Source organism: Rhineura floridana, chromosome 5 (assembly GCF_030035675.1).
Source record: "Rhineura floridana isolate rRhiFlo1 chromosome 5, rRhiFlo1.hap2, whole genome shotgun sequence".
Taxonomy (NCBI): Eukaryota; Metazoa; Chordata; class Lepidosauria; order Squamata; family Rhineuridae; genus Rhineura; species Rhineura floridana.
The window spans coordinates 111,871,693-111,899,274 of record NC_084484.1 but is presented as its reverse complement, the minus strand read 5'-3'; the positions used below and the strand labels follow the sequence as shown (position 1 = coordinate 111,899,274).

The following is a 27,582-nucleotide window of genomic DNA, read 5'->3' as shown; positions in this document are numbered from 1 at the left end:
TTAGGCAGTAGCAGTTGGTGGTGTAGCATGGGTGGGACTGGTTTGCTCTTTTGGCTTCCCAACACTGCTGGTCACTGCCACTTACCAAGAGGGATGAGGAGGAGGGAGGTGGGTGCAGTGGACCCAATCAGATGCTGCTGATTCTGCACACCCTACTGTGCCAAGCTCCCCAACCCTCCCCCCTCCCACTAAGGGGCAGTGACCCACAGTGTTGGGAAGCTGGAAGAGCAACACAGCCCACCCCAGCCCACCCCACCCCACTGGCTGCTACTTGACTTTAGGGATGACTTGCATGAATATCAGTCTACCCATTCCCTAAGATCTGTGTCAGAGGCTCTGTTATAATGTCTGCTGTTAAAATCTATTTGGCTGGTGGGCACAAGAAAAAGAGCATCCCCTGCTCTTCTCATTCCTATAGCATTTGGAGAATAAAGTTTGATGGTGGACATTGGTTTGAATTAACTGGGTCATTTATCTAGTGCTATTCTTAGTCAATTGTTATTGTTGAAATATAATGGGCGGAGTTGTTTTGGTATTTTGATGTTTTTAACTGATTGTAAACCACTTTGTGGGGTGATGGTCTAAAAAGTAGTATAAAAGTTTCTTAAATAAGTAAATAAAGCCCTGCATGCCATCAGGCAAACATTTTAATCCATTAAAATATGTTTTGAAGTTAGGGGGCATTGGAGACTATGGAGAACTTTCTGTAAAGAAAAAAAAGCATTAAAAGCAGGAGTGAAGTCATCCAGGGTCTTGGGGGGTCTGAGACCCCTTACTTTTTTCAGAGCAGGGTCCCAGCAGGATCCCTAAGTTTCCAGCATCCTATGAGACAATCAGCATGAAAGGGGAGTGTGTTAGCCACTGAGAAGAGTCTTCTAACAGGCTTCCTTGTTCTTTCCTGCTGATTTTAAGTTAAACAGAGTGAAAGGTGGTGAGTCAGCCACTGAGAAGACTCTTCTCAGCAGCTAGCAACCTCCCGTTTCATGCTTATTGGCTCCTAGGGGATATCTGTTGTTGTGAGAGAAAGTTTAAAAAGAATCTCATTCTTAATCCAGCAGCAATAAAGGGGGGGCTTGGCTGTGACTAACATGAAAGGATCCTGCACTTCTGAATTTGCCACTACATTACTGATTAAAAGAGGTGCAAGGCGATATAGTAATTATGATGATATGGATTATTGTTAGATGGGAATTAGCTGATGAAGAAAAATATTTTAAATCCTGTTACTTGTGAATCTTGCTGGGTAATAACCCTAAATATGGACTTGCTGAAATGCAAGCAAGTAGACTTGAGCATTTCTGGTAGCTATAAGCAGGAAGGGTGATGACATCAGGCCTGACCTACACAGAAAGGGATAATTAATCATGAGGTGTTTGGACAAGATAAGTGCATAACAACACATAGCTGCATCAGCACTGCAGAATAGATTTGATAAAATAATACAGTAGACTGAAGCCATAAAGCTACAGACACAATGTAAGATGAGCATCTACTGGAGTTGATAGAACACATCCATTGTAATAGTTTATAGAGTTACAATATTCTAAACATTTGCATTACCACATCAACCTAATTTGTCATGGTTGTTTTTTTAACCAGTTACAGTAAGCAATACATGAAAGCATGTTTTGAGGATCAATCAAAGTATGTATGCATATTCTGCAGTTCCACCAGCACTGATCTTTTAAATATGTCAGCTCTAATTTGTTTCAATTAAAATTACAGATTTCAAAAACAATCATCTGTTGAACTGAGGTTAATCGGAGTGATTTATCAATTCATGCTCTGCTTTCTAGTAATTACACCACTGTACAGCCCTTCCCCACTTTTAAAAGCACTTTGAAGTAAATTCCACTGAAAAGAATGGTCCAATATTCAAAGTAAATGTCTTTAGGCCAGGAGCAAAACCACCCAGAGGCAAAACACATTTTATGAAAAGGCAGATTCCACTGAAATCTGTATTTGTCTCTGTATCACAGCAATGTCACAGTTTTGCTATAGTAGCAGTGGCTAGACCTCCGCCCACAATGTGTACTAATCAGTCCAATTTGGAGTGCTTTTGAAGCAGCACCAGCCAATGGATCACACCACTAGCACTAATACAATGTTAGAATGTTAACTGGGTCTGATTACAGGGTCCATACAACTCTCCTGTTAAAAAAGCTCCACTGGCTGCCAGTTTGTTTCCAGACACAATTCAAAGTGCTGGTGCTGACCTATAAAGCCCTACACGGCTTGGGTCCAGGCTATTTGTCAGACCGCATCGCCCTCTATGTGCCTGCCCGGGCCCTGAGATCCTCAGGAGAGGCCCTTCTTTCAATACCTTCATCAGCACAAGTACAACTAGTGAGGATACGAGATAGGGCCTTCTTGGTGGCTGCCCCTAGGCTTTGGAATTCCCTCCCTAAGGAGATAAGAATGGCCTCTTCCCTGCAGTCCTTTCGTCAACAGGTAAAAACTTTCTTATTTCAACAAGACTTTGATTCCGAAGGCGGCTAAGGATAGGCCCAAAAGGAGGTTATATTGTTCTTGCTTTTTATTTTTTAATTATTCTGATTTTATGAGTATAGTTTTTAATTATCAGAAACAGTTTAATGCTATTTTAAATTAGAGTTCATTTTTTAATTATATCTGTCTATATTTATTTATTTATGTATTATATGCTTTTAACTTTGGTAGGTTTTAATTGTATCTGTTTTTTATCTGGAAGCCGCCGTGAGTTCCAATTTGGAAAAATGGCGGGGTATAAATAAAGTTAATAATAATACAATATTTAAACAGAAGCTAGAAAAAATACTTACTTGTTAGTTCACTTGTGTTAAATGCACTGTATGTTGCGTTAAAGCCATTATGGTTTTCAGTATAGTCTGTAACAAATTCTACAGTGGCTTTGTTAGAAAAAATGTGAATCGTACCAGGATTAGAACCCCAGAGGAAAGCTACAAATAAAGAGACATAAAAGATATCAGAGGGGATAATGCAACATACATTCAAATAATCAAAATCAACAGGCTTTACTTTGTGGGAAAATCAGTCAAAACTCCTAGTTATTCTACTATTTTCATCCATTTGTATGCTTAAAACCAGTTGAAGTTGCTGATATTTAAGCAAGCTGTGAGCAAAATTATAGCCACAACAATTTGCCACTGAAATTGTTTCCTCTGTCAGAAGAGTTCCAAATGATATCCTAGAATGCGTTGGATTATTGTTTAGAATCTCATGATGAAAATACACAGGAACTTCTAATTAGGTTTCTGCTTAAAAAACACCATATTGTTGACTCTAACTTCATGGGAAAAAACAATAATTTATATGACACTGATACATGAAGATCCCAGCATTATTATGGCCACTGGTTTCCAATGGCTCTGGGAATATAGTAGTGGTTGGTTTGTGCATAATCAGAACCCCAACAGACAGAACTGCAGTGGAATGGAGACAATCCTGCATGTGACAAATACAGGGTGGAACTAAAAACAATGACTTCTTACGTCTCTAGCTTTCCATGTGGCTAGAAGTACAATCTGATGCTTTTAAGAAGAGATCCTGCAACAAGTGGTTGTGTGTTTTCATCCACAGAAAAAAGATATAGAAAAAAGAAAAAAGCTGTATATAGGAATGTCAGAGAATTCTGACGAGAACAGAAATGGGAGCAGAAATTGCCAATGATTACTTATTGTCCAATCTCTGGTCCACAAATCAATCCAGTGAATATAATCGTACTCAGTGTTGTTGCTTTCAGTCCACAAGTGGTATGTAATTGATGACATTTTTTGCCTCTTTTGCATGTGTTTCCTTTGTATTGAAATGAATGGGGTGGAATAATGTGATAACAATGTCCAAATTATATGTACCCATTTTTAGTTGTAAGCCGCCCTGAGTTCCAGTTTTGGAAATAGGAAGGGGTATAAATAAAGATAATAATAATAACAATGTAATCTATGTAATTAATTACATAAATTACATAAGATGTAATACTGCCATAGCAGACAGCAAGAAAAATAACAGTTTTCAGTGGAAGATGAACTGCAGCAAAATGGAAATGGTGCTGCATGTGTCAAATATGGGGTGGAACAGAAAACAATGTCTTCTCATGTCCCTAGCTATACATTTCATTAATTATAATAATAATTCTTATTTCTCTAGGAATGTTTGGAAAATGCAGATAGACCAATTAATAAAGGTGTGATCAAGTAAGAGCCTATGGAACTGACTAGTACACTTTCAATTGCCACATGGTGCAATAAAACATGAAAATATTGAAAGGAATGCACAAAAGGTGCTATCTTCTCCAATAAGCTGAACGGGAAAGCTGGTTCATGTAGGAACTCCATGTGTACCTTGGAACACATACAAAACTCTGGATGAAGAACATCATGCTCACCAAATGGCAGTATACAACATTGTCTTGTAAAAAAGGGATGCCTAGTTGCTGTTACTGATTTAAAACAATATTAAAAAGATGTCTTACCTCTTAAAATCTTTTCTGGGCCCACACCTTTGTAAATGCTTAGAGTGTCTGCATACTGCTGTGTATTAAAAGCACTGAAGTTCAGTTTAATAGACAGTCCTTGATTTACTCTACAAAGGATGAAATGCTCTATTAATAGCTATGCGATAGCTGTATGATATAGGCATGATACAAAGAAGCATGAAGACAGATCTTGGGACAAGTCCCCCCTACCCAGCCAGAAGCTCTTTTGCTTCTGGTTAACAACCAAATGTAGGGGAGATGTTACTCATATAAAGGATATTGGAGCTCCCTCCATGTGTTCATATGGTTGTTTGCATATTTCTATGTATTTATTTTATTATACAGCCACGAGAGGGGAAATTTTCTGGTTTAGATTCTCTGTAGAAACATTAGTAACACAGGAAAGAAGCAAAGTAAGAAGAACACCAACAAACATACAAAAATATAATTCTCCATCTTTGGAGATGGCAGGTGTTGCCACCACTCACCATATGCTCAGAGGCACATGTTACCAAATTCTTCCAAGCTACACAGCAAGTGGATTGGACTGTGAAAGACCAGCCCGAATGGTGTTTGCATTTTGACAAATTTGTAGGGCAGTACAATATATCAGAGAGGAGGTCAGGTCTCCTGGTCCCCTGGTGCATTCACTATAGCTGCCCAATTTCCCTGCTTTTTAAAGTTTGGTAGAAATATCTGTGGGCTATAGGTACATTCTTAAACCGCAAGGATTTTTGCCTATTAGTGAATTTATTTCTGTTCCACCCTTCCTCCCAAAGGAGCCCATCAGAGTGTTCACTGAATCGTGTCCAAAAGGGAAAAATCCAAAGATAGTTATCTTTCATAAATTATACAGTTTATTTATTTATTTATTTATACTTAGAAAAATATTTATATACCCATCTCATAAAATATCAGGGCAGTATACAGCAATATAAAAAGGTAAAGAAAAGATTATAAGCAGTACAAAATAACCATTAAAATGCCCAGCTACTCATGAAAATGTTAAACAACTGCATGGGCCTGGAGGCATTAACAAGTCTTTAAGAGATGCCTGAAAGTCTCTGCTGGAAGAGTGTTCCACGAGACTCCCATTTTAGGATTGCAGCCTGAATCCAGTTTAACTATGCTTAACTTTCTGGTTTTCTCGAATCAGTGCAAAATTAATGATAACAAATACTCATAAGCATTAATTATGCACAATCTGCCCTGGCAGTTCAATGGATTTTTTTTATTTGTTGAAGCCTATGTTTTTAGATTACATTTAGCCAACTTGGAATTTAAGATTATGAATTTAAGATCAGTGTTAATTTCATGGCCACTTCACATATTATCAAGTCAGCAAGTGTTCTACATACATGACTACAGTGACTTAGGCCCCAGCAAAAGGGGCCTTCTTGGTAGTTCCTCCACCCTCAGAAGTTTGGGGGATGGTGGCCCAGGAGAGAGCTTTCTCTGTGGCAACCTCTAGTTGTGGAATTCCCTCCCTACAAAGGTCTGGCACCTTCACTATACAGTCTTCAGTGAATGCTAAAGACACACTTCTTTAGCTTGGCTTTTGGCTCCGGAGATGTATGCTTTCAGAACCCACCCTATTCTTGTAACTGAAATGTGTTTTAGTTATTTTTAATATTGTATGTTAGATTTTGTAACCTGCCCTGGGACCTATTGGTGAAAGGCAGGCAAATCATCATCATCATTATGTGTCAAGAGTGTATCCTGTAAAACGGGATTGCAACTTTATTTGAGTAGCACATATATACACTGCATGGAGCTCATTTTTGCTAAGTTCCCACACAGAGTAAATGCAGTGTATACAAAGTTCTTAAAAGATGATAGATTTTATGGTTACACTAGGAACTTGAACTACATTGATTATGTAACATGAAACAGCCCTTCATGTCAGGATTTTAAAAAAATATATAGATTAGTCTAGAGACATGCACATTCAGGAAATGATGGAAGATAATAACCATGGGTGTCAGGTGTAAAGCATAAATAAAATCAACCTAAATCAAACATCTAGAAGTGATGCCTGCATAGGGTTATAAATCCAATGAAGCATGACAGGTGTTCACTCCCACAGTGGGACTTGCCCTTCCTCTGCTGTTTGAACCCCCTCTCCCAAATTCTTCTCCACAGGGTCCCCAAACCACCTAAAGAAGATTTTGAGGGTGTTTGGGGGACTGCAGGGGAGATAAGAGGAGGTAAGGTCCATTGTGCCACCCTGACCTCCTTTGGAAGAAAGGGAAAGATATAAATATAATAAATAAATAAATAAAATCTATTGTGCAAGCAGACCAGCAGCATAGGATCCAGAGCAATTATTCAATTAATTAGCATAATCTCAGAAACAGTTCTCATTTTCATTGTAATGTCCTTCTCCTGCTTCGATGAAAATCTGGAATACTCAGGAAGAGAATATGATCTTCAAACCAGCAAACTCTTTTGCATTCACTAACTTACTTTTCCTTTCCGGATGAAGTTCCCAAAAGTAATTGAAATATTTGACGTCAACCATTTCAACATGCTTATCAGATTCAATTCGGAACATGTGATAGAGTACATTTTTAATGCAACCTGTAATCCTTTCTATTTATTCTTTATATAGAAAAAACATGGAAAATTATATCTGATAATAAAAGGAACTCAAGGAAAATGCTGGGAAAAGTAACTCAGTAAGACACATTTGGCTAATTTAATATGATGTGGTAATTTGACCACAACCCAGTTATTTTTCTACATTTGTTAAAAAGAATAATGATGTTATATCTTTGTATTCAGGAAACAAGCACAAAATTGGATGAGGAAATGGAAAATTTTTCATAAAAGCATAAATTGGAGGAATGAAGAAAACCCCAACAGATAATCTTAATCCTGCTTCAGATTTAATTTTAAAATGCTTCATCTGTCTCTGATAAATTCTTCCATAACTAGAAAATGACAACAGCATGTGCAGGTGCTCAACATTTTTATTTATTTATTTATTTAATTTAATTTATATACCTCCCTAAGCCCGAAGGCTCTCTGGGCGGTGTACATAAAAGGTAAAAGCAAGCACAATATATAAATACAATAAATACAATAACTCAAGAAACAAAAACACACAAACAATACAAAAACCAAACAACATCCAGAATACAACATAGTAATAAAATACTGTAAAAATACACTTTAAAATGCCTGGGAGTATAAAAAGGTTTTCACCTGGCGCCAAAAAGATAGCAGCGTCGGCGCCAGGCGCACCTCATCGAGAACACCATTCCACAATTCGGGAGCCACAACCGAAAAGGCCCTATTTCTAGTCACCATCCTCCGAGCTTCTTGATGGGATGGTACTCGGAGGAGGGCCTTAGATGTTGAGCGCAGTGTACGGGTAGTTTCATATTGGGAGAGGCGCTCCACCAGGTATTGCGGTCCCATGCCGTGTAAGGCTTTATAGGTCAAAACCAGCACTTTGAATTTAGCCCAGAAACAAATAGGAAGCCAGTGCAGACGGGCCAAAACAGGTGTTATATGAGCGGACCTTCTGGTCCACGTCAACAATCTGGCCGCTGCATTCTGGACTAACTGTAGTTTCCAAACTATCTTCAAGGGCAGCCCAACGTAGAGCGCATTGCAGTAGTCCAATCTAGAAGTTACCAGAGCATGAACGACTGAGGCGAGGTCGTCACTGTCCAGATAGGGACGTAGCTGGGCTACCAATCGGAGATGGTAGAAAGCATTCCGTGCCACCGAGGCTACCTGAGCCTCAAGAGACAGGGAAGGGTCGAAAAGAACTCCCAAGCTATGAACCTGTTCTTTCAAGGGGAGTGTAACCCCATCCAGAGCAGGGTGAACATCCACCATCTGGGCAGAGAAGGCACTCACTAACAGCGTCTCGGTCTTGTCTGGATTAAGCTTCAGTCTGTTAGCTCCCATCCAATCCATTATCGCGGCCAGGCAACGGTTTAGTACGTTAACAGCCTCACCTGAGGAAGATGCAAAGGAGAAATAGAGTTGTGTGTCATCAGCGTACTGGTGACAACGCACTCCAAAACTCCTGATGACCTCACCCAGCGGCTTCATATAGATGTTGAAAAGCACGGGGGACAGTACCGATCCCTGTGGGACTCCACAATGGAGAGTCCAGGGTGTCGAGCAGTGTTCCCCAAGCACTACCTTCTGTTGACGACCCACCAAGTAGAAGCGGAGCCACTGCCAAGCAATACTCCCAACTCCCAACTCCGTGAGCCTTCCCAGAAGGATACCATGGTCGATGGTATCAAAAGCAGCTGAGAGATCAAGGAGAATCAACAGGGTCACACTCCCCCTGTCCCTCTCCCAACAAAGGTCATCATACAGGGTGACCAAGGCTGTTTTGGTACCAAACCCAGGCCTAAAACCGGATTGAAACGGATCAAGATAATCAGTGTCATCCAAGAGTCCCTGGAGCTGGCCGGCCACCACCCGTTCCAGAACCTTGCCCAGGAACGGAACATTCGCCACAGGTCTATAGTTATTCAAGTTATCTGGGTCCAAGGAGGGTTTGTTCAGGAGCGGTCTCACTACCGCCGCTTTTAGGCAGTCAGGGACCACACCCTCTCGCAAAGAGGCACTGATTACCTCCTTGGCCCAGCCGGCGGTTCCGGTCCTGCCAGCTTTCACCAGCCAAGAGGGGCAAGGATCCAGCACAGACGTGGTCGCCCGCACCAGTCCAAGGATCTTGTCAACATCCTCAAGCTGCACCAACTGAAACTCATCCAATAAATGAGGACAAGACCGTGGTCTGGATGCTTCATTGAATCCAACTGCTATAATATTGGAGTCTAAGTCCCGACGAATGCAAGCAATCTTAGTTTGGAAGTGTCCAGCGAACTCATCACAACGGGCTACAGATGAATCTATAGTATCCCGAGGGCCAAGATGTAAAAGCCCTCGTACAGTTTTAAAAAGCTCCGCTGGGCGGGAGAGTGATGCCTTAATACTGACAGCAAAATAACTCTTTTTTGCTGCCCTCACCGCTGCTGTATATCGCTTAGAGCAGGCACTTACCAAGGCATAATTGCATTTGTCAGGAGTCCGCCTCCATCTGCACTCAAGCCTCCTTCTCTCTTGCTTCATCGCTCTCAGCTCCAGGGTATACCATGGGGCTATATGAGCTCTACATAGGAGGGGGCACATGGGAGCGATCGTGTCAACCGCCCGGGTCAGCTCCGTATTCCACAGTTCAACCAGGGCTTCAACAGGAGCGCCAGTCTTCTCAGTCGGAAAATCCCCTAGAGCCCTTTGGAAACCCTCAGGATCCATTAGTCTCCGGGGGCGGACCAATTTAATAGGTCCCCCACCCTTGCAGAGGGAAAGGGTCGCCGTAAGCCTAAACCTCAGCAAGCAGTGATCTGTCCATGACAATGGGGTAGATGAAAAATCCCCAACCTCCAGATCACCATCTCCCTGCCCAGTGGCAAAGATCAAATCAAGGGTATGTCCCGACACATGCGTCGGGCCAGTAACAAACTGAGACAGCCCCATGGTTTTCATGGACGCCATGAAGTCCTGAGCCGCCCCAGATAAAGCAGTCTCGGCATGAACGTTGAAGTCCCCCAGTACCAACAGTCTAGGGGACTGCAACAATATCTCCGACACTACCTCTGTCAGCTCAGTTAGGGAATTTGTTGAGCAGCAGGGCGGGCGGTACACCAACAAAATTCCCAACCTGTCTCTCTGGCCCAGCGCAAGGTGGAGACACTCCAGACCAGTCGTCACCTGTACAGGGTGCTTGGAGAGTGAGAAAGAACTCCTATAGACCACGGCAACCCCACCTCCCCGACCTTCGGCTCTACCATAATGCTGAACCATGTACCCAGGTGGGCAAAGCTGGGAAAGAGCAACTCCTCCCATATCACCCACCCAGGTCTTGGTTATACACACCAGGTCAGCCGCCTCCTCCACAATTAAATCATAAACAAGGGAGATCTTATGTTGTACCGACCTGGCGTTTAACAACAGCATATGGAGATCCGAAGGCTGACTGATAGGACAACCAGCAGTCCTGGGGATGTGAGGAGAACCGGAACAGGTCACAGACACTACTTGTCTGGGACGAGTTCCCCTTACCTGGCAAGTTCTCCTCACAACACCATACCTCCCATTACCCGTCACTACGCTAATTGGGGCCCCCGAAGGTCTCCCTGGCTGATGTATAATACACTCTCCCAGGCACATATTAAAACAGATAAAAGCACCAATACACACACACCTAATCACATTCATACCAAATAATAACAAATAATACCAAAAATTTATATCAAAATACACAAAAATTCACACACGTACACACACACTTAATCAATAATACAATACAATAAACATACACTCAATACACTCAAACAATATTAAACTACAACACAATTCCAACTAAAGACTCACATATAGTAACAATTCAATCATTCACAAAACATAAACACATTCAAAGCTATTTATTACATCCAGGTGGCAGCAATGAGTTAAAATGTTGCAATCTCAGAGCTGCAACTATATTAACAACACCGGCCGTTCTTAAAAGGACGCAATAACAGCAACAATCATACAGTCATTCACACCACACTAATCCATACACACAAAAAACAGCAGTCAGCGATGAAATTGTTCCTCTCCAGCCAGGGCAAGCAGCGTAGCAAAGTGCTGCAATAGCAGCAACAGGCGTACTGGGTGCCCCAACAACGTCCGAACCAGGGCACAGACAGGCAAACAGCAGCACACCAGCTTCCTCCTCTCTTGCACGATGACGATAGCAAGGCCACAACGACAGCACCAGGTAGTAACAATGGTCACACTCACACACAAGCGGGCAGGCAACAACGTCGACGATGCAAAGCCAGGGAATAGTCCTCAATCCACAACGGCAGCCGCGTCAGGCAATGCCCTCGCCCAAACGGGCAGGAGACAGCAAACGACGGCAACACAAGGCCACAGAATAGCATCCAGGCAGAGCCGCATGCAAGGGCAGGAAGTGTCAGACTGAGTAATTTGTTGAATGCTTCCACAAATATCTCACACACCCCTTCAAAACTGTCACTGTTTCTGGAAATGGAACTGGTTTGGTACAGCCAATTGTATTCATTCTACACAATTAAGTTTACATATGTGGTTTGTATCCATTGGTTGCACAAGCAGAAGGAAGTTTGCACACATCCAGTCCCTTCCTTCCTCTCTACCCTTGCATTCCTCTATAAACCCTCTCCAAAAAAAGCCTCTCCAAAAATTTGGGGGCCATCTTGTATGCTGCGTCACATTGGACTGCAGTGTGAGGTGGAATTGCCTGAAAGTAGAAGAAGGAGCTTGGCACAGAGCAGAGCACTGCTGGCAGGAGATCCCAATCTTGGTCATTTCCCCCCCTAATACTACAGTTCTGTGTGACATAGCCCAGGAGACCCCCTTACCCTCTGGAGAAGATTTTCAGAGGAATCAGGTGTTGCAGGGAGGAGGAGGCGGAAGGAATAATTGGTGTGCAAGCTGTCTTCCACTTGCACAACTATTGGCTATACAATCCCTTGAGTGTAAAAGATGTAAAACAAAAGTCTCTATAAATCCATTTTGTGGATCAAATGATTTTTCTCTACTCCAGAAGTTTATGACAAGGAGAAAATAGCTCAGTTTTATGGTGAACTGGTACTTGTGAATGGCTTGCTGAAAGGAAAGAGTTACCAGGGTAGCTGTTTTAAAGTGTCCATATAGTGGTGCTGTGTGTCCCAAGTCCTAAAAGGCACTACACTATTTGGAAAGCATGGAAATTACTTATGATGCATAATATGTCAGACATTGACAGGAGTGCATAAACAAATGTCGAGATTTTAGTATAGAAAAAGTGCCTACATTTTATCTGCAAATACAGTCTAGATAACATAGAATGTTGTGAAGTGACTTACTGTATAATCCATCGGCAAGCAATGTTTGAAATATAAGGTTCTGGATAATTAATAGAGTGGAAAGATCCTGAAGAGCCACTTAGAATAAATTTTCCATCACAGGATGTAGCTGTAAATAAATAATCATTACTTTTTCAACAAATTCAGGCTCAGAAAGAGATCATTCCAATCCCTGATTAAAAACAGTAACAGTTTTATTGTGTTTCAAACTATTTTGTCTCAGTAACACATTATGGGGGGGGGGTTTCCAGTTTAGGGATAAGCTTTGTTGTATTAGGAGACAGAAACAGATTCAGTATTCTTCATTTTATTTTTACTGTTTGGAGGGAGGGAGCCAAATTTCTTGTTTCCAGGAGTCCCTCTTTTACTTTAAATTGATTTCTGTAGCATGAAAATTGTCTCGCAGACCAACTGCAACCAATATCCTAACACAGCAGTGGTAATTCTAGCCACAGCAACAGTTAGAACCTTCTTTCTGGATGTGCTTTAACTCACTTCTATCATTACTGCTAGATATAAGATTTTTTTAGCATTTTAGTATTTCAGCTTTTAATATTTAATATGCATTTGTATGTGTATACATATGCTTTAATTTTTGATATCATTAATGTATGTTTAAATTGCTTGATATGTGGTTTTAATTGTATAGCAGATGTTTTACTTGTTGTGAACCGCCCAGGGAGCTTCGGCTATGGGGTGGTATATAAATTGAATAAATAAATAAACAAACAAATAAATAAATATAATATCTTGAAGTGCTTTAAAAGGTCTCTTTAGGTAGAAATCTGGATAGAACTCTGTATACAAGAGACAAGGAGCTCAGGCCTATGCAGGGCCAATCATACCATTAGGCACAGTGAGCCAGTGTGATGTCCCTGTATATAGATATTACTGTAAATATGGTAAGTGCGGGTTTATTAGAGTAAATGAGTTAAGTGGATTGAGTGAGAGGGGGAGTACATGGGCTAGAATGCTGGAGAATGCTGTATGATGATTGGCTGAGTGTTTGAGTGGCTGAAGGTATAAATGAGAGGAAGACAGTTGGTCGGCTGGTTTTTGTTGTGGAGTGTGGGCTGGATTGTATTGGTCTGGTATTGAGGCAGATTATGTATGACTAGAAACATAAAAGAGTTACACAATATATGAAACCATACGCTTGTTAAATATACTATAAGTAATCTTGTTATTTCCTGGTGTTTATAAAAAAATATTATTCTTGGTTTACCAAAAGCCTGATCCTTGGCTGGGGCTTGCACAGACCAGAAGGGTGGGCAGGGTATTTACCAAGGTGGAGAAACAGTATCAAATGGTGGCAGCGGTGAAGAGATAGTGTATCATCAAGTATCCAGGGCAACCCAGGGCTGTATGCTTTATTGGCACAAAGATACAGAGGGGTTGTGGCCTGCAAGTGCACCCAGACACAAAGTAACAATAAGCCAGAAGGGGACTAAGGCAAAGTCCTAAAGCAGTATTTACAGGGAGTGGCTGGTGCTGCTGCCTAGCAGTAGGATCTTGCGAGATCTGTGCTAGAGCCAGTGAGAGAACAAATAAAACCCAGGATCCTGACTGGAGGGACATGACAGGTGGTGGTCTGAGGTGGGATCCTCACACCAGTCCCCTCAGACAGCAGATGCTGGGAAGTGGTGATATGTTGGAAGAAAAAGTAATGTGTTCGATTTGACCTGCCCTGCTCTACCTTTCTGTTCTCAAATGCAGTAAAGAACGCTGTTCCATCACCAGTGTTGAAGTAAGACTCAACTGTCAGTCTGGTTGACTTTTGTACATGGAATGAGGAAGGGTGCCTTCATGGAAGGGGACAGTCTGAAGTGCAGAACCTTTTGTATCCATGGAGACTTCCTCTGCATTTTAGAACCCTTATCAGGTAGGATTTGAAAATGCACACGTGTCTACTGTTGCTGTTTAGTAACGCCCGAAGACAGCCATTGTTATAAACAGTATAGAGTTGTTATAATTTGCTCTGTTTAGGCAGAGCTAACATCTCTCTCACAGTTATAGACTCCACCTTGTCTTTTAAATAAAGTACAGCTTAATAAAAACAGTTCAACTTTTCCCCATTCCTCCGTGCTCTTTCTTAAAAAAAAACTCTTTTACTACTATTGCTGCTGCTGCTGCTAATTGAATTTCAGTACAGGCCATGTTTTTTAAAGCTGATTTAAGGAATGGGGCAGTGATGGACTCACTTCATTTCATGGGGATTTCATCATTAAAACTAGGAAATGGAGGTTTGCTATATCACCTGTTATCTGCATTTCAGCTGAGAAGTTAATTGATTTCACTGAACTCTGACAGTGTCAGGAAAAAACTGTTAGAATTACACCCTTCCTTTGCTGCAGCATTATACCTCTAGCATATGCTGAACTCGGTAGCACTAGATGGAATCATAATGGGGACCAGATAAAACAACTATGCTGGGCATAGATTTTTTTTAAAGGAAATATTCTTTTGTGGGCAAGAGTGGTTATAAAATGACTGTTGTAAAATCTGAACTTCAAAGGCACCAAAGCAAGAGGAATTGTCACTTTTGCAACAGGAAATGAGTGAAAAAATCACCGGCTGGGAAAACTTGACATACATTCTAACAGTGAAAGAGTTTCTTGATGTTGTTTCTGTTAACTCTGCTAAAAGAACTAGGTCTGGCAGAACTCTCCCTCCCTCCACCTATAAGTACTTAGGAATAATGGTCCAAATTGTTACATTGTTATCCCGCTACTCTCCTAAAGTTTGTAGAGAGCAGGTTCTATTTACTTATATTATTAGCAGCACTACATTTATATCTCACCTTTCCTCCAGGAAGCTAAAGGTCATGTACATGCTTCTCTCCCTCTCCATTTTAACCTCACAGCAACCCAGGGGGCTTCATGGGCGAGTGAGAATTTGAACCCTGTTCTCCCAGGTCCTAGCTGAATATTCTAACCACAACAGCACACTGGCTCTTTTGGGGAAGTAATGAAATTGTCTATATATGTAATGCTGTGTAACCTCAAGAAATAAAAGGAGGACATAAAAAGCTTTTGTACACCGAGTAATACCAATAGTCCACTCCTAGCAACTGGCAGTGGCCCTCTGGCTCAGGGCTATTGGGTTATTTCAACTAGAAAAGTCAGAGATTTATCACTGAACCTCATACATGCTAAGCATACCATGGGGATATGAAGCTAAGCTTACTTTTTCAATTTTATGCATGTGGGATTTTTAGAGAGTCCCATTAAATTGAAAAGCATTTTATAGCTAGGACTTGAAAAGTTATACTGTTGCATATTGGTTTAGTCTTTTTCAGTGTTTCTGTGCTTGAGGCTGTGACTCTTGCATCTCCATTCTTGACATAAGGCAAAGGGACTGTATGCATAGGTGCTCCCTTGATGGTTTGTGAAGTTTTTATTTTTATTTTTAATGGAATGGTTTTGAATGTCAGGAGAAGAAAGGGGTTACATGAATATAATTTGTGGACATGATCAGATTTAATCTTAACAAACATAACAGTGCTTTTGCTGTACTTACATCAGCTTAAGAATTCTGACATTTGAAAGAGCAAAACAAATATAAATATTGATGAGAACCATTCGCAGAAGAACTTGGGAAATATTATTTGATATCTGAATAGTTGATAATGTGTAACTAGAATATTTCCTGCAGGGCTTCCTGAAAGGCTTTCCCCTCAGAGACATCAAATGAGTTGTGGGATGTAAGTGAACAAATTTATAACCCTCTTTAAAAAAGTGAAATGCAACTTTGAGGCTTGTGAATTTGATCAGAATAGAGATCATGGTAGAAAGTGAAAGTGTGCTTAACCAGCTGCTTTAGGTACAAATACGGAAGAATGAGACAGAAATACTACTACTAGTAGTTGTAAAGGTACTGTCACTACTATTACTACTACTACTGATGATGATGATGATAATTCTCTTTCCCACTGGACCATCTTCTGATTAAGTCATCTCACTCAGCTGCTTTTCTTTTTCCAGGGGAAAAGAGATCCTCTGTCATTTCCTTTGGAAGAGGAAAGCAACTATTGGATGAAGGATTTTGACTGGGGAAATGGGTTACAGCAAAAAAGTGAGGCACTTTTCTACTACTGTCCTGTTTAAATTTCTAAATTTCCTTGCTTCATTTCAGCAAATAAATATTTCAGTAACAACTAACACCACCACTTTAAGACTGTTCCTATGTCTCCTATGTCTTATTTAGTTTGGCATGTGATTTACTTTCCTAACTCATTCCGATGCTGTATGTTCGTCTCCTAATCTTATTAACTCACCAGCAGTACCCATCATACAGTTTTAAAAACCCACCCAGTCATCCATTTTAGGCCTGTTCTACACTTGAAGATAGCACTGTCATATAGCAGAACAGACTGTATCAGACTATACGTTGAAGAATCACATTTTTTACAGTTTCCTATAAAAATCTCCCTGAAAATAGAAAATTAACACAGGAGTGGGTGAACTGGGTGAGAACAGTTTCAGAACCCTAGAACCGTTCACCCTGATGCGTTTGATTTTTGGTCTAGTGGGAGGGAAAATAAATACACCAACTCCAAGGCCGGAGTACTTTCCCCTCTGTTTTGGAGAGGTGTCAAGGGTACAGGAGAGATTTGGATCTGGCAGATCCCAAACCACCTCTGATCTGCCTCCCCAAATACCCCCTTAGTGCCAGACCATAGGATTGCATCTTAAATGTATAGGGCGGCCTTTCATTTCTATTTATTTTTATTTTTAGCAGCTGTATAAAGGCAACCAGATCAGGACCAAGATGGAGTGTTTTTTAAAAACAACAGCAACCCACAGTCCTAAGAAAAATGCTTTCTCCCCAAAATTTCATTTGCACTGGGAGAAAAACTAACATTGACACAACTATTAGAAGTAGGTAAAATAAAGTGGACCATCAAATTACACATTGAATGTAATACATCATTTGGCCTTTAGAGTTCATAGTCTCTGAAGCTCTGAAATTACTGGGCTAGCAAGTCTAGGTTTTTGCAGCTCCCAAATGTATCTCTGCAGCAAGGCTACGAGGCTGGAGCCCCAAACCAAGCTCTAAATCAGGACTCACCACCTTTTCTGGACCCATGGAAAAGTGTGCCCCAAAGTGACATTTGATGAGGGGGTGGGAGGATTTGTCAGAAAACATCTGCTGGGTGCCATGGCAGGCACACCCAGTCACTAATGACTGGATGTGCCCACACTGTTCCTGTGTCCTGGGCAAAGACAGACAGGGTGGTAGGCTTGGAAGAAGAGAAAAACAAAATCTCACCTCTCCCAAGATGGGAGGATACAAACAAAGAGAACACAAGAACAGAAGGGGAAACCCTTAAGAGAGAAAAAGGAAGAAGTGGGGTGAAACACACAGACAAACCTCCAGAGTGGAGGAAGGCAACACACCTCAAAATACTTTGCCTACAGAAGGAGATGGGGAAAAAACCAACACAGGAAAACAAGAAAACAGGCACATGCAGAGAGGAGGGGCACAAAAACAAAGATAAAACATACCCACAAAACACAGAAGAGAAAAAACAAACACAGACGGTGCCCCAGAGAAGAAGGAAAAAAACAATTCAGACCCCAAGGAGGAAAAAAAACCCTCACAAATCAAACAGAGGCCTCCCAGGGAAGAGGAAAAACAAGCCCTCTCCTCCTTTCCATTCCCTTATCCCCTTGTCAGGTTCCTATTTCACAAGTTACCTTTTCTTTCTTTTTCACTTGCTTTTTAAACATTTTCCTACCTGCCCTCTCAATTTCTTTACTTTCTGCTCAGGTGTCAATGTCCACCTCAAAACTGAAAGAGGAAGGGGAAGGAGCAACATCTCTCCCACTGCCAGAAAAAAGGAGGGTTACCTCCTGGTAAATGGGCAGTGGGACAAATATAGAGGACCCACATGTGCTGGGGAGACCTTCATGGTTGCCATTTGCACCTGCACCTGCTACACTGAGGACACCAGCTCTAAATTCACTTGCTTTACATAGAGGAACTACCCCAGCATATCATTAATTGGCAGGTGGCAAATATACATAATTAATTAATTTAGAGAAATAGAAGCTGGTTCTCTATGTCAAAGCATCACTACATCTGAGCCTTTTAAATAACATTAAAAGGATATTTGTGATTAATTGATAAAGATGTATAGACAGAATATTACTTTTTCCATAGTACATAATCTATAATTTATTTATCATTATATTTATAAGGAGAAGTATTGGTAACTCATGTTGCAAGAATGTTTTTAATACTATATGATGTTGAGAAATTCAGAAAGGTTCAAAGGTTAATTTCAGAAACTTCAACTCTTACTGCATGTTTTTTCATATTCATCAGAACCATCTGGGCAGTTTGATATTCCATCACAAAATAATTCCTTTCTTATGCAGCTTACACCATCAGCACAAGGTCCATCAGGAGATAAACATTTCACTGAAAAACATATTTAAAAAAGAAAATGGCATTATATAGAAAGTTGGTTATTTGTCCTTTCTAAAACTTCAGAGTAGTGACCCTGCACACTATGAAAGATGACATAACTGTTCCTACAGAGTACAAGCCAGATTCCACACTTTGCAAGGTCTGGAGGCATCTCAGTTTGCACCTGTTTGTTTTTAAGTTTTCTTATGTCAGAGAATGGATAAAATTTGAAGTTGCAGTATTTATAAAGCTTCATCAGTGTATAGCTGTAAACACACTAGTTGCCAGATCAAAGCGTTTCCATTAGCCACACCTGGAGGGGGAATGGGTTGGTTTGCCAATCAGTTGTGAAATCTCTTTGAAGCTGATTTTTTTAAAACATGCACACACACAAGCTGCTCCCACCAGGTTTTACAGTAAAAGGGGGCAAGGTTTGATTAGCATTGTGTGTCCCTGTTTTCAGAAGAGAGAGGTGGAGACGCACTGGAACCAGCAGAATGGTGAGTGTGTCTCTACTCTTTATGACACTTCACAGTGGAGGTGGGGAACCTTTTTCAGCCCAATGGCCTCATTGTCTCTTGAACAATGTTATGGGGCCCACATGCCAGAGATGGGTGGGGTCAGAGGCTGTCAAGAATGCCTGGTTTGTTAAGGTTGTTAACTAAAATGCTGCCCTGGGCTCCTGCTGGGAGGAGGGTGGAATATAAATCAAAAGTAAACAAACAAACAAATAAAATGATTGTCTGGTAAGAAATTATGGGGAAAACATCTTTCCTGAGTTAGGGCCTCTAGAAGGCCATGACACTGTCTGTTCTCACAGCTAAACTCAGTTAATTAGGCAGTGAGTAAGAACACCTGCTTATCAGCCTGAGACTGGTACCTCAAGGGCATAGGCCTGGGAAGGGTAGAGAAACGCATGACCTTTAGGTGCGAAAGCTCTGGAAGATCTCTTAAAAGTAGAACTAGGACTTTGGATCTTTGTTCCCCAGTGTTCCTTGGTACTACCTGATGTTGGGGTTCCATCTGTTATCTAGGCTATACTCTGGGGACAAGTGGAACCATGAAATTACTCTGCCCATCTTCCTATAATGTGTGAGTATAGAATAGGGTAGGCAGATATGTTATTTTTGCTTGTGATTTGAACTCTGTACATTTTGTATTTTACCTAATCCTAGGGGTGTTTGGTTTAAGGAATTATTTTGCTGCTACATTTTTGCACTTATATTTTATTCTAATAAAGCTACCTCTTATTTACCAGTGTGTGTTTGTTTCAGGGGAAATTTGGCTTTGAATCTAGCACCTTGGAGAATTAGCCACAGATTACCATATAGTTGGGTATTTTGCCTTAAGTCTCCAAAACGAGCTCATCCTTGGCTCTTGCCTTTTGGAATCCTGGGTAGGTCTATTACTGGCACTTTGGGTTTCCCCTTGGCCCAGAGTGGATGACCAGGTTTAAGGGGTGGTGGCAGTCTACCTACCTTGCAGGGTTGGTGTTGGTTAAACTCAGCCGTTGTATGGCACAGGTTGTGCCTGGCTGGAATCAATTGCTCTGGGCTTGGGAGTTAACCCCCCTGGTGAGAATTCTTGACAGAGGCTATGGTGGATGGAGCAATGGATGTGTGTAAGCAGGCTACATTCCAGCCATACAAAAGTCAAAGGTATCTACACACACATCTCCATTCAGCCAAACAAGAGATAATTATCACAGTTCAAGGAGTGTGCAAAGCAAGGTCTCTGAGGGGTATGGTCTAGGGAGAATCCCTAGAACTAGACAGAGACATCTGGAGAGCCACATTTCGCTCCTCACGTCTGAGATTCCCCATTCCTGCTTTACAGAGTAACATGAGTGAAAGTTAGACTTTTGCCTCAAAGAGCTTGCAATTACAATTTAGAGAGAAGGAGCAGGAGTAACTTACATTTCAGTGTGCCATTCATGTGTTGGGCAGCTATTCACAACTGTCATAAATACCAAAAGTTTATCCAGTGCTAGCTCATCACTCTTTGAGAAGAGGAGATTAAGGAGAGACATGACTACTGTCTTCAAATATCTAAAAGGCTATCATGCAGAAGATGAAGCAGGAATTCCTTCTTTCTCCAGAAGTTAGAACAAATGGGCGGAAGTTGTAGGAAAATAGATTTTGCCTACATAAGGAAAAAGAAAGCTTTCTAAAGGCAAGAGCTGTTTGACAATGGAACAGTTTGCCTCGGAGTTTGTGGATTCTCCTTCACTGGAAAAAATTAAGCAGAGGCTCTCTGTCAGGAATGTTATAGCTGTACCTTGCATTATAGATACACCATGGAGCAAGGGACTTGACTAGATGATCTCCAAGATTCCTCTCAACTCAAAAACTCTATGATCACCTGGCTGCAGACTGGAGAGAGATGCCCTATCCAAACAATCCAAAGTACAGTACTGATGCTGTGTTCTTCATCCATACTTCCAGTACAAACTGTACAAAGCACAAATTGGAAGTAGGAGACAGGCATAGATTCATTTCCTGGTGTGCTAGTCCAGTCTTTCATTGGGGTTGTTAATTGGCCCTTTAACAGCAGTTTGGGGTGCAGCAACTAACAGACTAAATTATTTAGCTATAGGGGATTGAACCAAGGACTATATATGTTCTGTCCCTGAGCTACAGCCCACCAACTTAACAGAACCATGCATCCTCTTGCTACTCTGTGAGCACAGTGTTGCCAACAGCAATTTAAACTGCATACACACCATGTATTTAAAGCACATTTCCATCCCAAAAAATCCTGGGAACTGTAGTTTACCCCTCACAGAGCTACAATTCCCAGTGCCCTTAACAAACTACACTTCCCAGGATTTGGGTGTGTGTGTGTGCCTTAAATGTATAGTGTGTACACAGCTGGAGAGTGATCACACATTCTGAAACACATTAAGTAAGGGTATATTAAATCCACTGATAAAATCCATTAGTGGACTACCAAAAACTCAAGGAGCAATAGTTTTATTGATATGAAAAACAGTCATTTTTAAAACCATATTTCAGAAAGCTAAACCACAATGCCATCTACTGGAGAAAGAAAATGAGTCCATCTTAAAATGCTTCCTTTCCTTACTGCTTCTCTTTCAAAGACAGAATAAGAGAAATATACCTAATCATCAACCTTTTTGAAGCATAAATGTTTAAAAAACTTGTTTGTGTCTCTTAACATTCACCAACTGGTACAGACACTGGTCACTGAGATAGATGGATCTTTGTGTAATGTTGTTTCGGAAAGGACTGTTCACAACTTGAACCCAGCATGTAATTTACTTGATTGCCAATATACCTAGAATCTTTGATACAAAAATGCACTTTATCATGCCAAATTCTGCTTACTAACCTGATGATGTCAAAGGACTGCTTGTACTAAATGTTTCAAAGCCTGCAAAACAAAACAAAAAAATCAACAACAAGGAAAAAAACCCTGAAACTTATTTCTTAAGCAAGGGTTTCTTCTATTTGTTTTCTAGGTATGTCAGTGCAATTGCAAATGATATGAGCAGTATATTGTATTGGCTGTCAGGGATCATTAATTGGTTTTCTCTAAATTTTCCTTATATGATTTGTATTTACCAACCTGATGTTGTCAAAGGACTGCTTGTGCTAAATGCTCCTAAATCTGCAAACCAAAAACAAAACAAAACTGAAAATTATTTCCAAAGCAAAGCTCCTTCTATTCCTATTTGAAGCCTAATGCAATGATATGGGAAAGTTTGTGAGTATAGTGTTTGACTGTTGGAGATCATCAATTATTTTGCCCAGGTTTTCTTTATAATTAGCGGGTGTAATCTTTAAAATGTATTAACCAAATTAATTGGAATTGGAATTATGTTCATGTTTTTCATTGGTAGTCCTCTTGTCTGACATTATGGAAACTAAGCAAGAGGGGAAATGCATGATGCTTGAGATTAGATAGATTTAGTGGTACATTCATGATGGTCAGATGTTTAGGTCTCCTGTAAAAGCTGTGACGAGCACAAATCAATAACTACAAATCTTGCCTTGTATCTAGAGCATTTGTAAGTAGCCCAATTTGTTTCAGATCATCTCTGTGCCATTCTGATTCAATGCATTATTCATGTCTGGATCTGTTCTGTTAAATCCAAAAGCCCTATGTCAACATCCCTACCCCAAATCACTGGTTGGAGTGACCTTGGAAAATAATTCATTATGATTAAACACTAGGCCTGACCATTAAAATAAAGATACCCTCACCTCTCCACCCTTCCCCTCTCCTCTCTGTCCCCTCTCAGGATCTGGCTGTTTCTCCAGTTAGAGTGGTTTAATTTCTCACAAAAGAAAAGGAAAAAGAATAAGAATATGAATTTAACTTTTTGGAAAAACCAAGGAAAATACAAAGGAAGTTAAAATCGGTTAAAACTATAAAATCAGTACATAGTACATTATATATATACACAATATGGTCATACACTTTTTACTGTGAATTTAATACTTAGTAAAACTATAGTTTAAAAACAGCTTGCATTTGAGTTGTTATATTCTGTATGGCAATTTCATAACTATTATTTATTTATTAAATTTATATCCCACTCTTCCTGGATCCTCTTTGACATCCCTTGTTAATTGTGTAGTCAGACTTGTGAGAGGTTTCCCTGAATTACCTCAATTCGCCTCATTATTCAGGATATGCACAGAGCTGATGCACACCCCTACCAATTAAACAAAGTCTAAGCAATAAGGCTGATGCTAATTAGATGACTGTACTACAAACATCTGCATTTTCAACTAGTGGTTTCCATAACAACCAATTCCAGTTTGGACTTCAATTTCACTAAGGCCAAGTTCAAGGTTCTAGTTTTGGTGTACAAAGCCCTGTGCAGCTTGGGATCAGGATACCTGAAAGATCATCTTATACCTTACTTACCCAGTCGATCACTGCGCTCTGCAGGTGAGGGCCTCCCGCAGATACTATCTTATCAGGAAGTCTGTTCCGCACCACATAAAAGCAGACCTTTAGTGTTGTAGCACCAACACTTTGGAATTTCCTTCCCTTAAATATTAAACAGTCACCATCTTTGTTATCTTTTCAGCACCTACTGAAGACCTTCCTCTTTCAACAAGGCTTTTAAGTAGAGACTGTATCCCAGTCTGTGTCTGTGCTGGGCCTGGAATTGCTTTTAAATATTTTTTAAGATGTTTTGTTTTAATATGTGTTAAAGTCTTTTGTTTTTATGATGTTTTAAAGTGATTTTAGTGTTTTTTGTTTGCTGCCCTAGGCTCCTTCTGGGGGGAAGAGTGGGATATAAATTTAATAAATAAATAATAGTTATGAAATTGCCATACAGAATATAACAACTCAAATGCAAGCTGTTTTTAAACTATAGTTTTACTAAGTATCAAATTCACAGTAAAAAGTATTTGACCATATTGTGTATATATATAATGTACTATGTACTGATTTTATAGTTTTAACCGATTTTAACTTCCTTTGTATTGTACACCACCTACAGGTGACTGTAGTTAAGCATTATATAAATAATTTTTTCACTATTAGATGCAGATTATTAAATGTTGAAAGAATATCAAATGCTGAGTATAAAATAACAAATGCCACTGAAAATAACAAATGACTGAAAGAACTGGGCATGTTTAGCCTTGAGAAGAGAAGATTGAGGGGAAATATGAGAACACTCTTCAAGTACTTGAAAGGTTGCCACACAAAGGAAGGCCAGGATCTCTTCATGATCATCCCAGAGTGCAGGGCACGGAATAATGGGCTCAAGTTACAGGAACCCAGATTTCAAGTGAACATCAGGAAAAAATTCCTAACTGTTAGAGTGCCATGCCATTGGATCAAAGCCTTTTTCTGTCAAGACTGTGTGTTGATCATCGCGCGCCGATCTCCCCACATAAAACAAATTCACGCACAGGCATCTTCCAAACAAAGACCTTATCTTGGAAGACAATCTTACTCGGCCACGAGTGATCGCCAATGAAGAACTAATGACCTAGGGAGGTGGTGAGGCAGCTGGACAGCCATCTGTCGGGTATGCTTTAAGTTGGATTCCTGCATTGAGCAAGGGGTTGGACTCAATGGCCTTATAGGCCCCTTCCAACTCTACTATTCTATGATTAAATATATTGAATATTAAACAGTTATCTAGCTCTGGTGCTGCAGAGGTGGATTTTGGGGCGATTACTCTGGGATGGGGAGGCAAAAAATTTGGAAACCAAATGTTCCTATAGTATACTGTTGATGTTCATCCCTGCTTGAAACCTTTCCTATCCTCTGTGCCATTTTCAATTTACACAGTGCCCAAATTTCACATTTGACTCTTCCACATATCACAAATTTATCCACTGCCTTATTTTAAGTCAGTTTTGTTGTGGCTGTAGGTCAATACTTCAGGATGAGAAGTGCTGCTGGTTTTGACAGCTATAGAAAGACTTGTTGGCAGGAGTACAGGCACTTCAGAGAAAACACCATTGTTGAATCAAGAACCAGTGGACAGTAGTTAAAAGAACAGCACAAGACAATGTTTTAAAGGGAAATAATGATTACCTGTTATTTCTATGCTGTTCACATCAATGCTCAAAGTCTGCAGAAGATCACTTTTATTTCCTTCAATGCCAAAAGCCAGTTCATTCTTTATTTTTCCAACAGGCACCCATTGTACAAAGAAAAGATTGAATAGTACAATGATGCTGCCATTTCTGCCAAAGAGCAAGAAACATTTAAAATGTCTGCTAAACACATTTTTTCTTAGGTAGACCTACCCAGACATGTAATTGTAATGAGTACATTTCTTTCAAAAATGATTGATTTAATCTCTATGTTGATAATTTTATTGTCTACTCTTTTCACTAGGGAACAGCTGAGAGTGGTGAAAAGAAGGATGGACTGCAGTTAATCTTTATGTGGAGTCCCACCCCTTCCTGCTGATTGAATGATCACTGGAAGGGTGTTTTGTGGGACGATGTAAGATTAGGAAGTGGGCCAGAAGCAACCTGATTGGGGGTGCAGATTGTATACTTCTGAACAAGAGATAGAAAACAAGGGCGTGTTTCTTGGAGGCGATGTATATTGACCAAAATGCAGTCAAGATATGCAAATTCCTCAAAGTTTTGTAAGAGATTATGTATATAGACTGGGAAATGTGCACAAGTCCCACTTCATGGACAGATTATGGGCACATTCTCCATGAGGCCTGGAGAATGTGTACCATGGTCATTATTATGCACGTTAACAACATTACCTCTTATGTATATATACCTGCCAACATAAGATAACAGTTCATGTTCCTGTAGCCTCTAGTCTATGAAAACCTATGCTAAAATAAGTGTGTTAGTCTCTAAGTTGCCACAACTCGTTGTTGGTTTTGCTGCAACAAACTCACATGGCTACCTCTCTGGGAACTCTCTAAAGGACCATCAAGTCTGAAGGGGAGGGATGAATATTATTTATTTATTTATATCCCACCCTTCCTCCAGAAGGAGCTCAGGGTGACAATAGAGGGTGTTGAGTGGGTGCTTAGGAGCTCTGTTTCTCAAATTAAAGTGTCTCCCAAAAATAAGGTGGCCCAGTTTCACTGAGTGTTTGGCTCTTGGCCATAGCTCAGTGGTAGAACACATGTTTTTCATGGAAAATATCCAGGTTTAATCCCCAGCCTCTTCAGACAGACCCCTTGTCTGAAACTGAAACCACAGTGTGTTGCTGATGGTAAGTGCAAACAATATTGAGGTAGATTGGCCAATCTAGATGGTACAATGGTCTGACTATATAACAGAGCAATCCAACGCAGGGGAAGCCAGCATAAGTTGTGCTGGAGCAAGAAAAGCCGGCATTATTATTTTAATTAATTAACTTTTTAGATTGACCTTTTTCCTAGTGTAACATTTGCCTGAATTGGAACCTGCAGGAGTGCTCTGAATATGAGTTGGATGCTGCCTAAGTCCCCTCACCTCAGCTCCTCCCCTGAGACATGCCCCTTTTTCAGGTCTTATGCTGCTTTATGCCAGTTCCATTTGTGCCGGTCTCAGCTGAGCCGAATGGATCTCGCCAGCATAGCCCAGCTGAGCTGAAGATCCATCACATCCAACTCCTCTCAGCTCAGCTTAAAGGCAAGTTGGATAGTGCTCTGCTTCCTATGTGCTTAATGTTGTTGGGTTTTTTTTAAAAAAAACCACACAGACTTGTTTTAATTTAGAATTTACTGATGTTGCCAAGTTTACCGGTAACAAGTCTATGATGTTAATGAATGATAGGATAATTTCTAATAGGAAAAGGTTGCAATATGATTCAACTTACAGAAGGTAACCAAACCTAGATGAATACAGAAAATGACTATGTTAATTCAAAATGAGGAAATAAGCTTAAAAACCAAAATAAGGAAAAGATACAAGACTACAAAGACTATAAGAGCAATCAGAGTGGGAGTGTAGTGGATGAAACTAATTTAACAAGAAAGAGCATTCCAATTAAAAATTTGAACATCAAATTAAATACTGTTTCACTTAGCTGGACAAAGACTGCCATAATTACCAGTTTTGAGGGGCATCCTTTTAATATGGGATGTCCTCACCTAGGTGTTACTAATTCACTAGTACTGCAATCTTCTTTTCATTGGCAAAATCCACAAATTAGAATTGTAATGGTTATATCATCAAACTACCAAATAGGCTGTTGTTAATGGGTTTGTTTGTGTCTTTGTTTGTTTGCTTCAATCACTACCCCATTGCTGTTCATGAAAGCATATATTAATGTATGTCTGAAAGTTTAAGAGGTCTGGCATTGTTAACATGACATCATTACACT

At 40.4% G+C, this 27,582-nt stretch overlaps 1 protein-coding gene across 10 annotated transcripts in view; it reads right to left on the bottom strand.

The window, feature by feature from the left end:
• The window catches only part of TMPRSS15 (transmembrane serine protease 15), a 105,088-nt gene that overhangs the window by 59,474 nt on the left and 18,032 nt on the right, over positions 1 to 27,582 (bottom strand). For all 10 annotated transcript variants that reach the window (XM_061627897.1, XM_061627898.1, XM_061627899.1 and 7 more), the window contains 7 exons: positions 25,330 to 25,481; positions 22,384 to 22,425; positions 22,147 to 22,188; positions 18,688 to 18,807; positions 12,382 to 12,490; positions 4,472 to 4,581; positions 2,802 to 2,939 (listed from right to left, as the gene is read on the bottom strand). In XM_061627897.1, the coding sequence (XP_061483881.1) occupies positions 2,802 to 2,939; positions 4,472 to 4,581; positions 12,382 to 12,490; positions 18,688 to 18,807; positions 22,147 to 22,188; positions 22,384 to 22,425; positions 25,330 to 25,481 (713 nt within the window). The remainder of the gene's footprint in view (positions 1 to 2,801; positions 2,940 to 4,471; positions 4,582 to 12,381; positions 12,491 to 18,687; positions 18,808 to 22,146; positions 22,189 to 22,383; positions 22,426 to 25,329; positions 25,482 to 27,582) is intronic.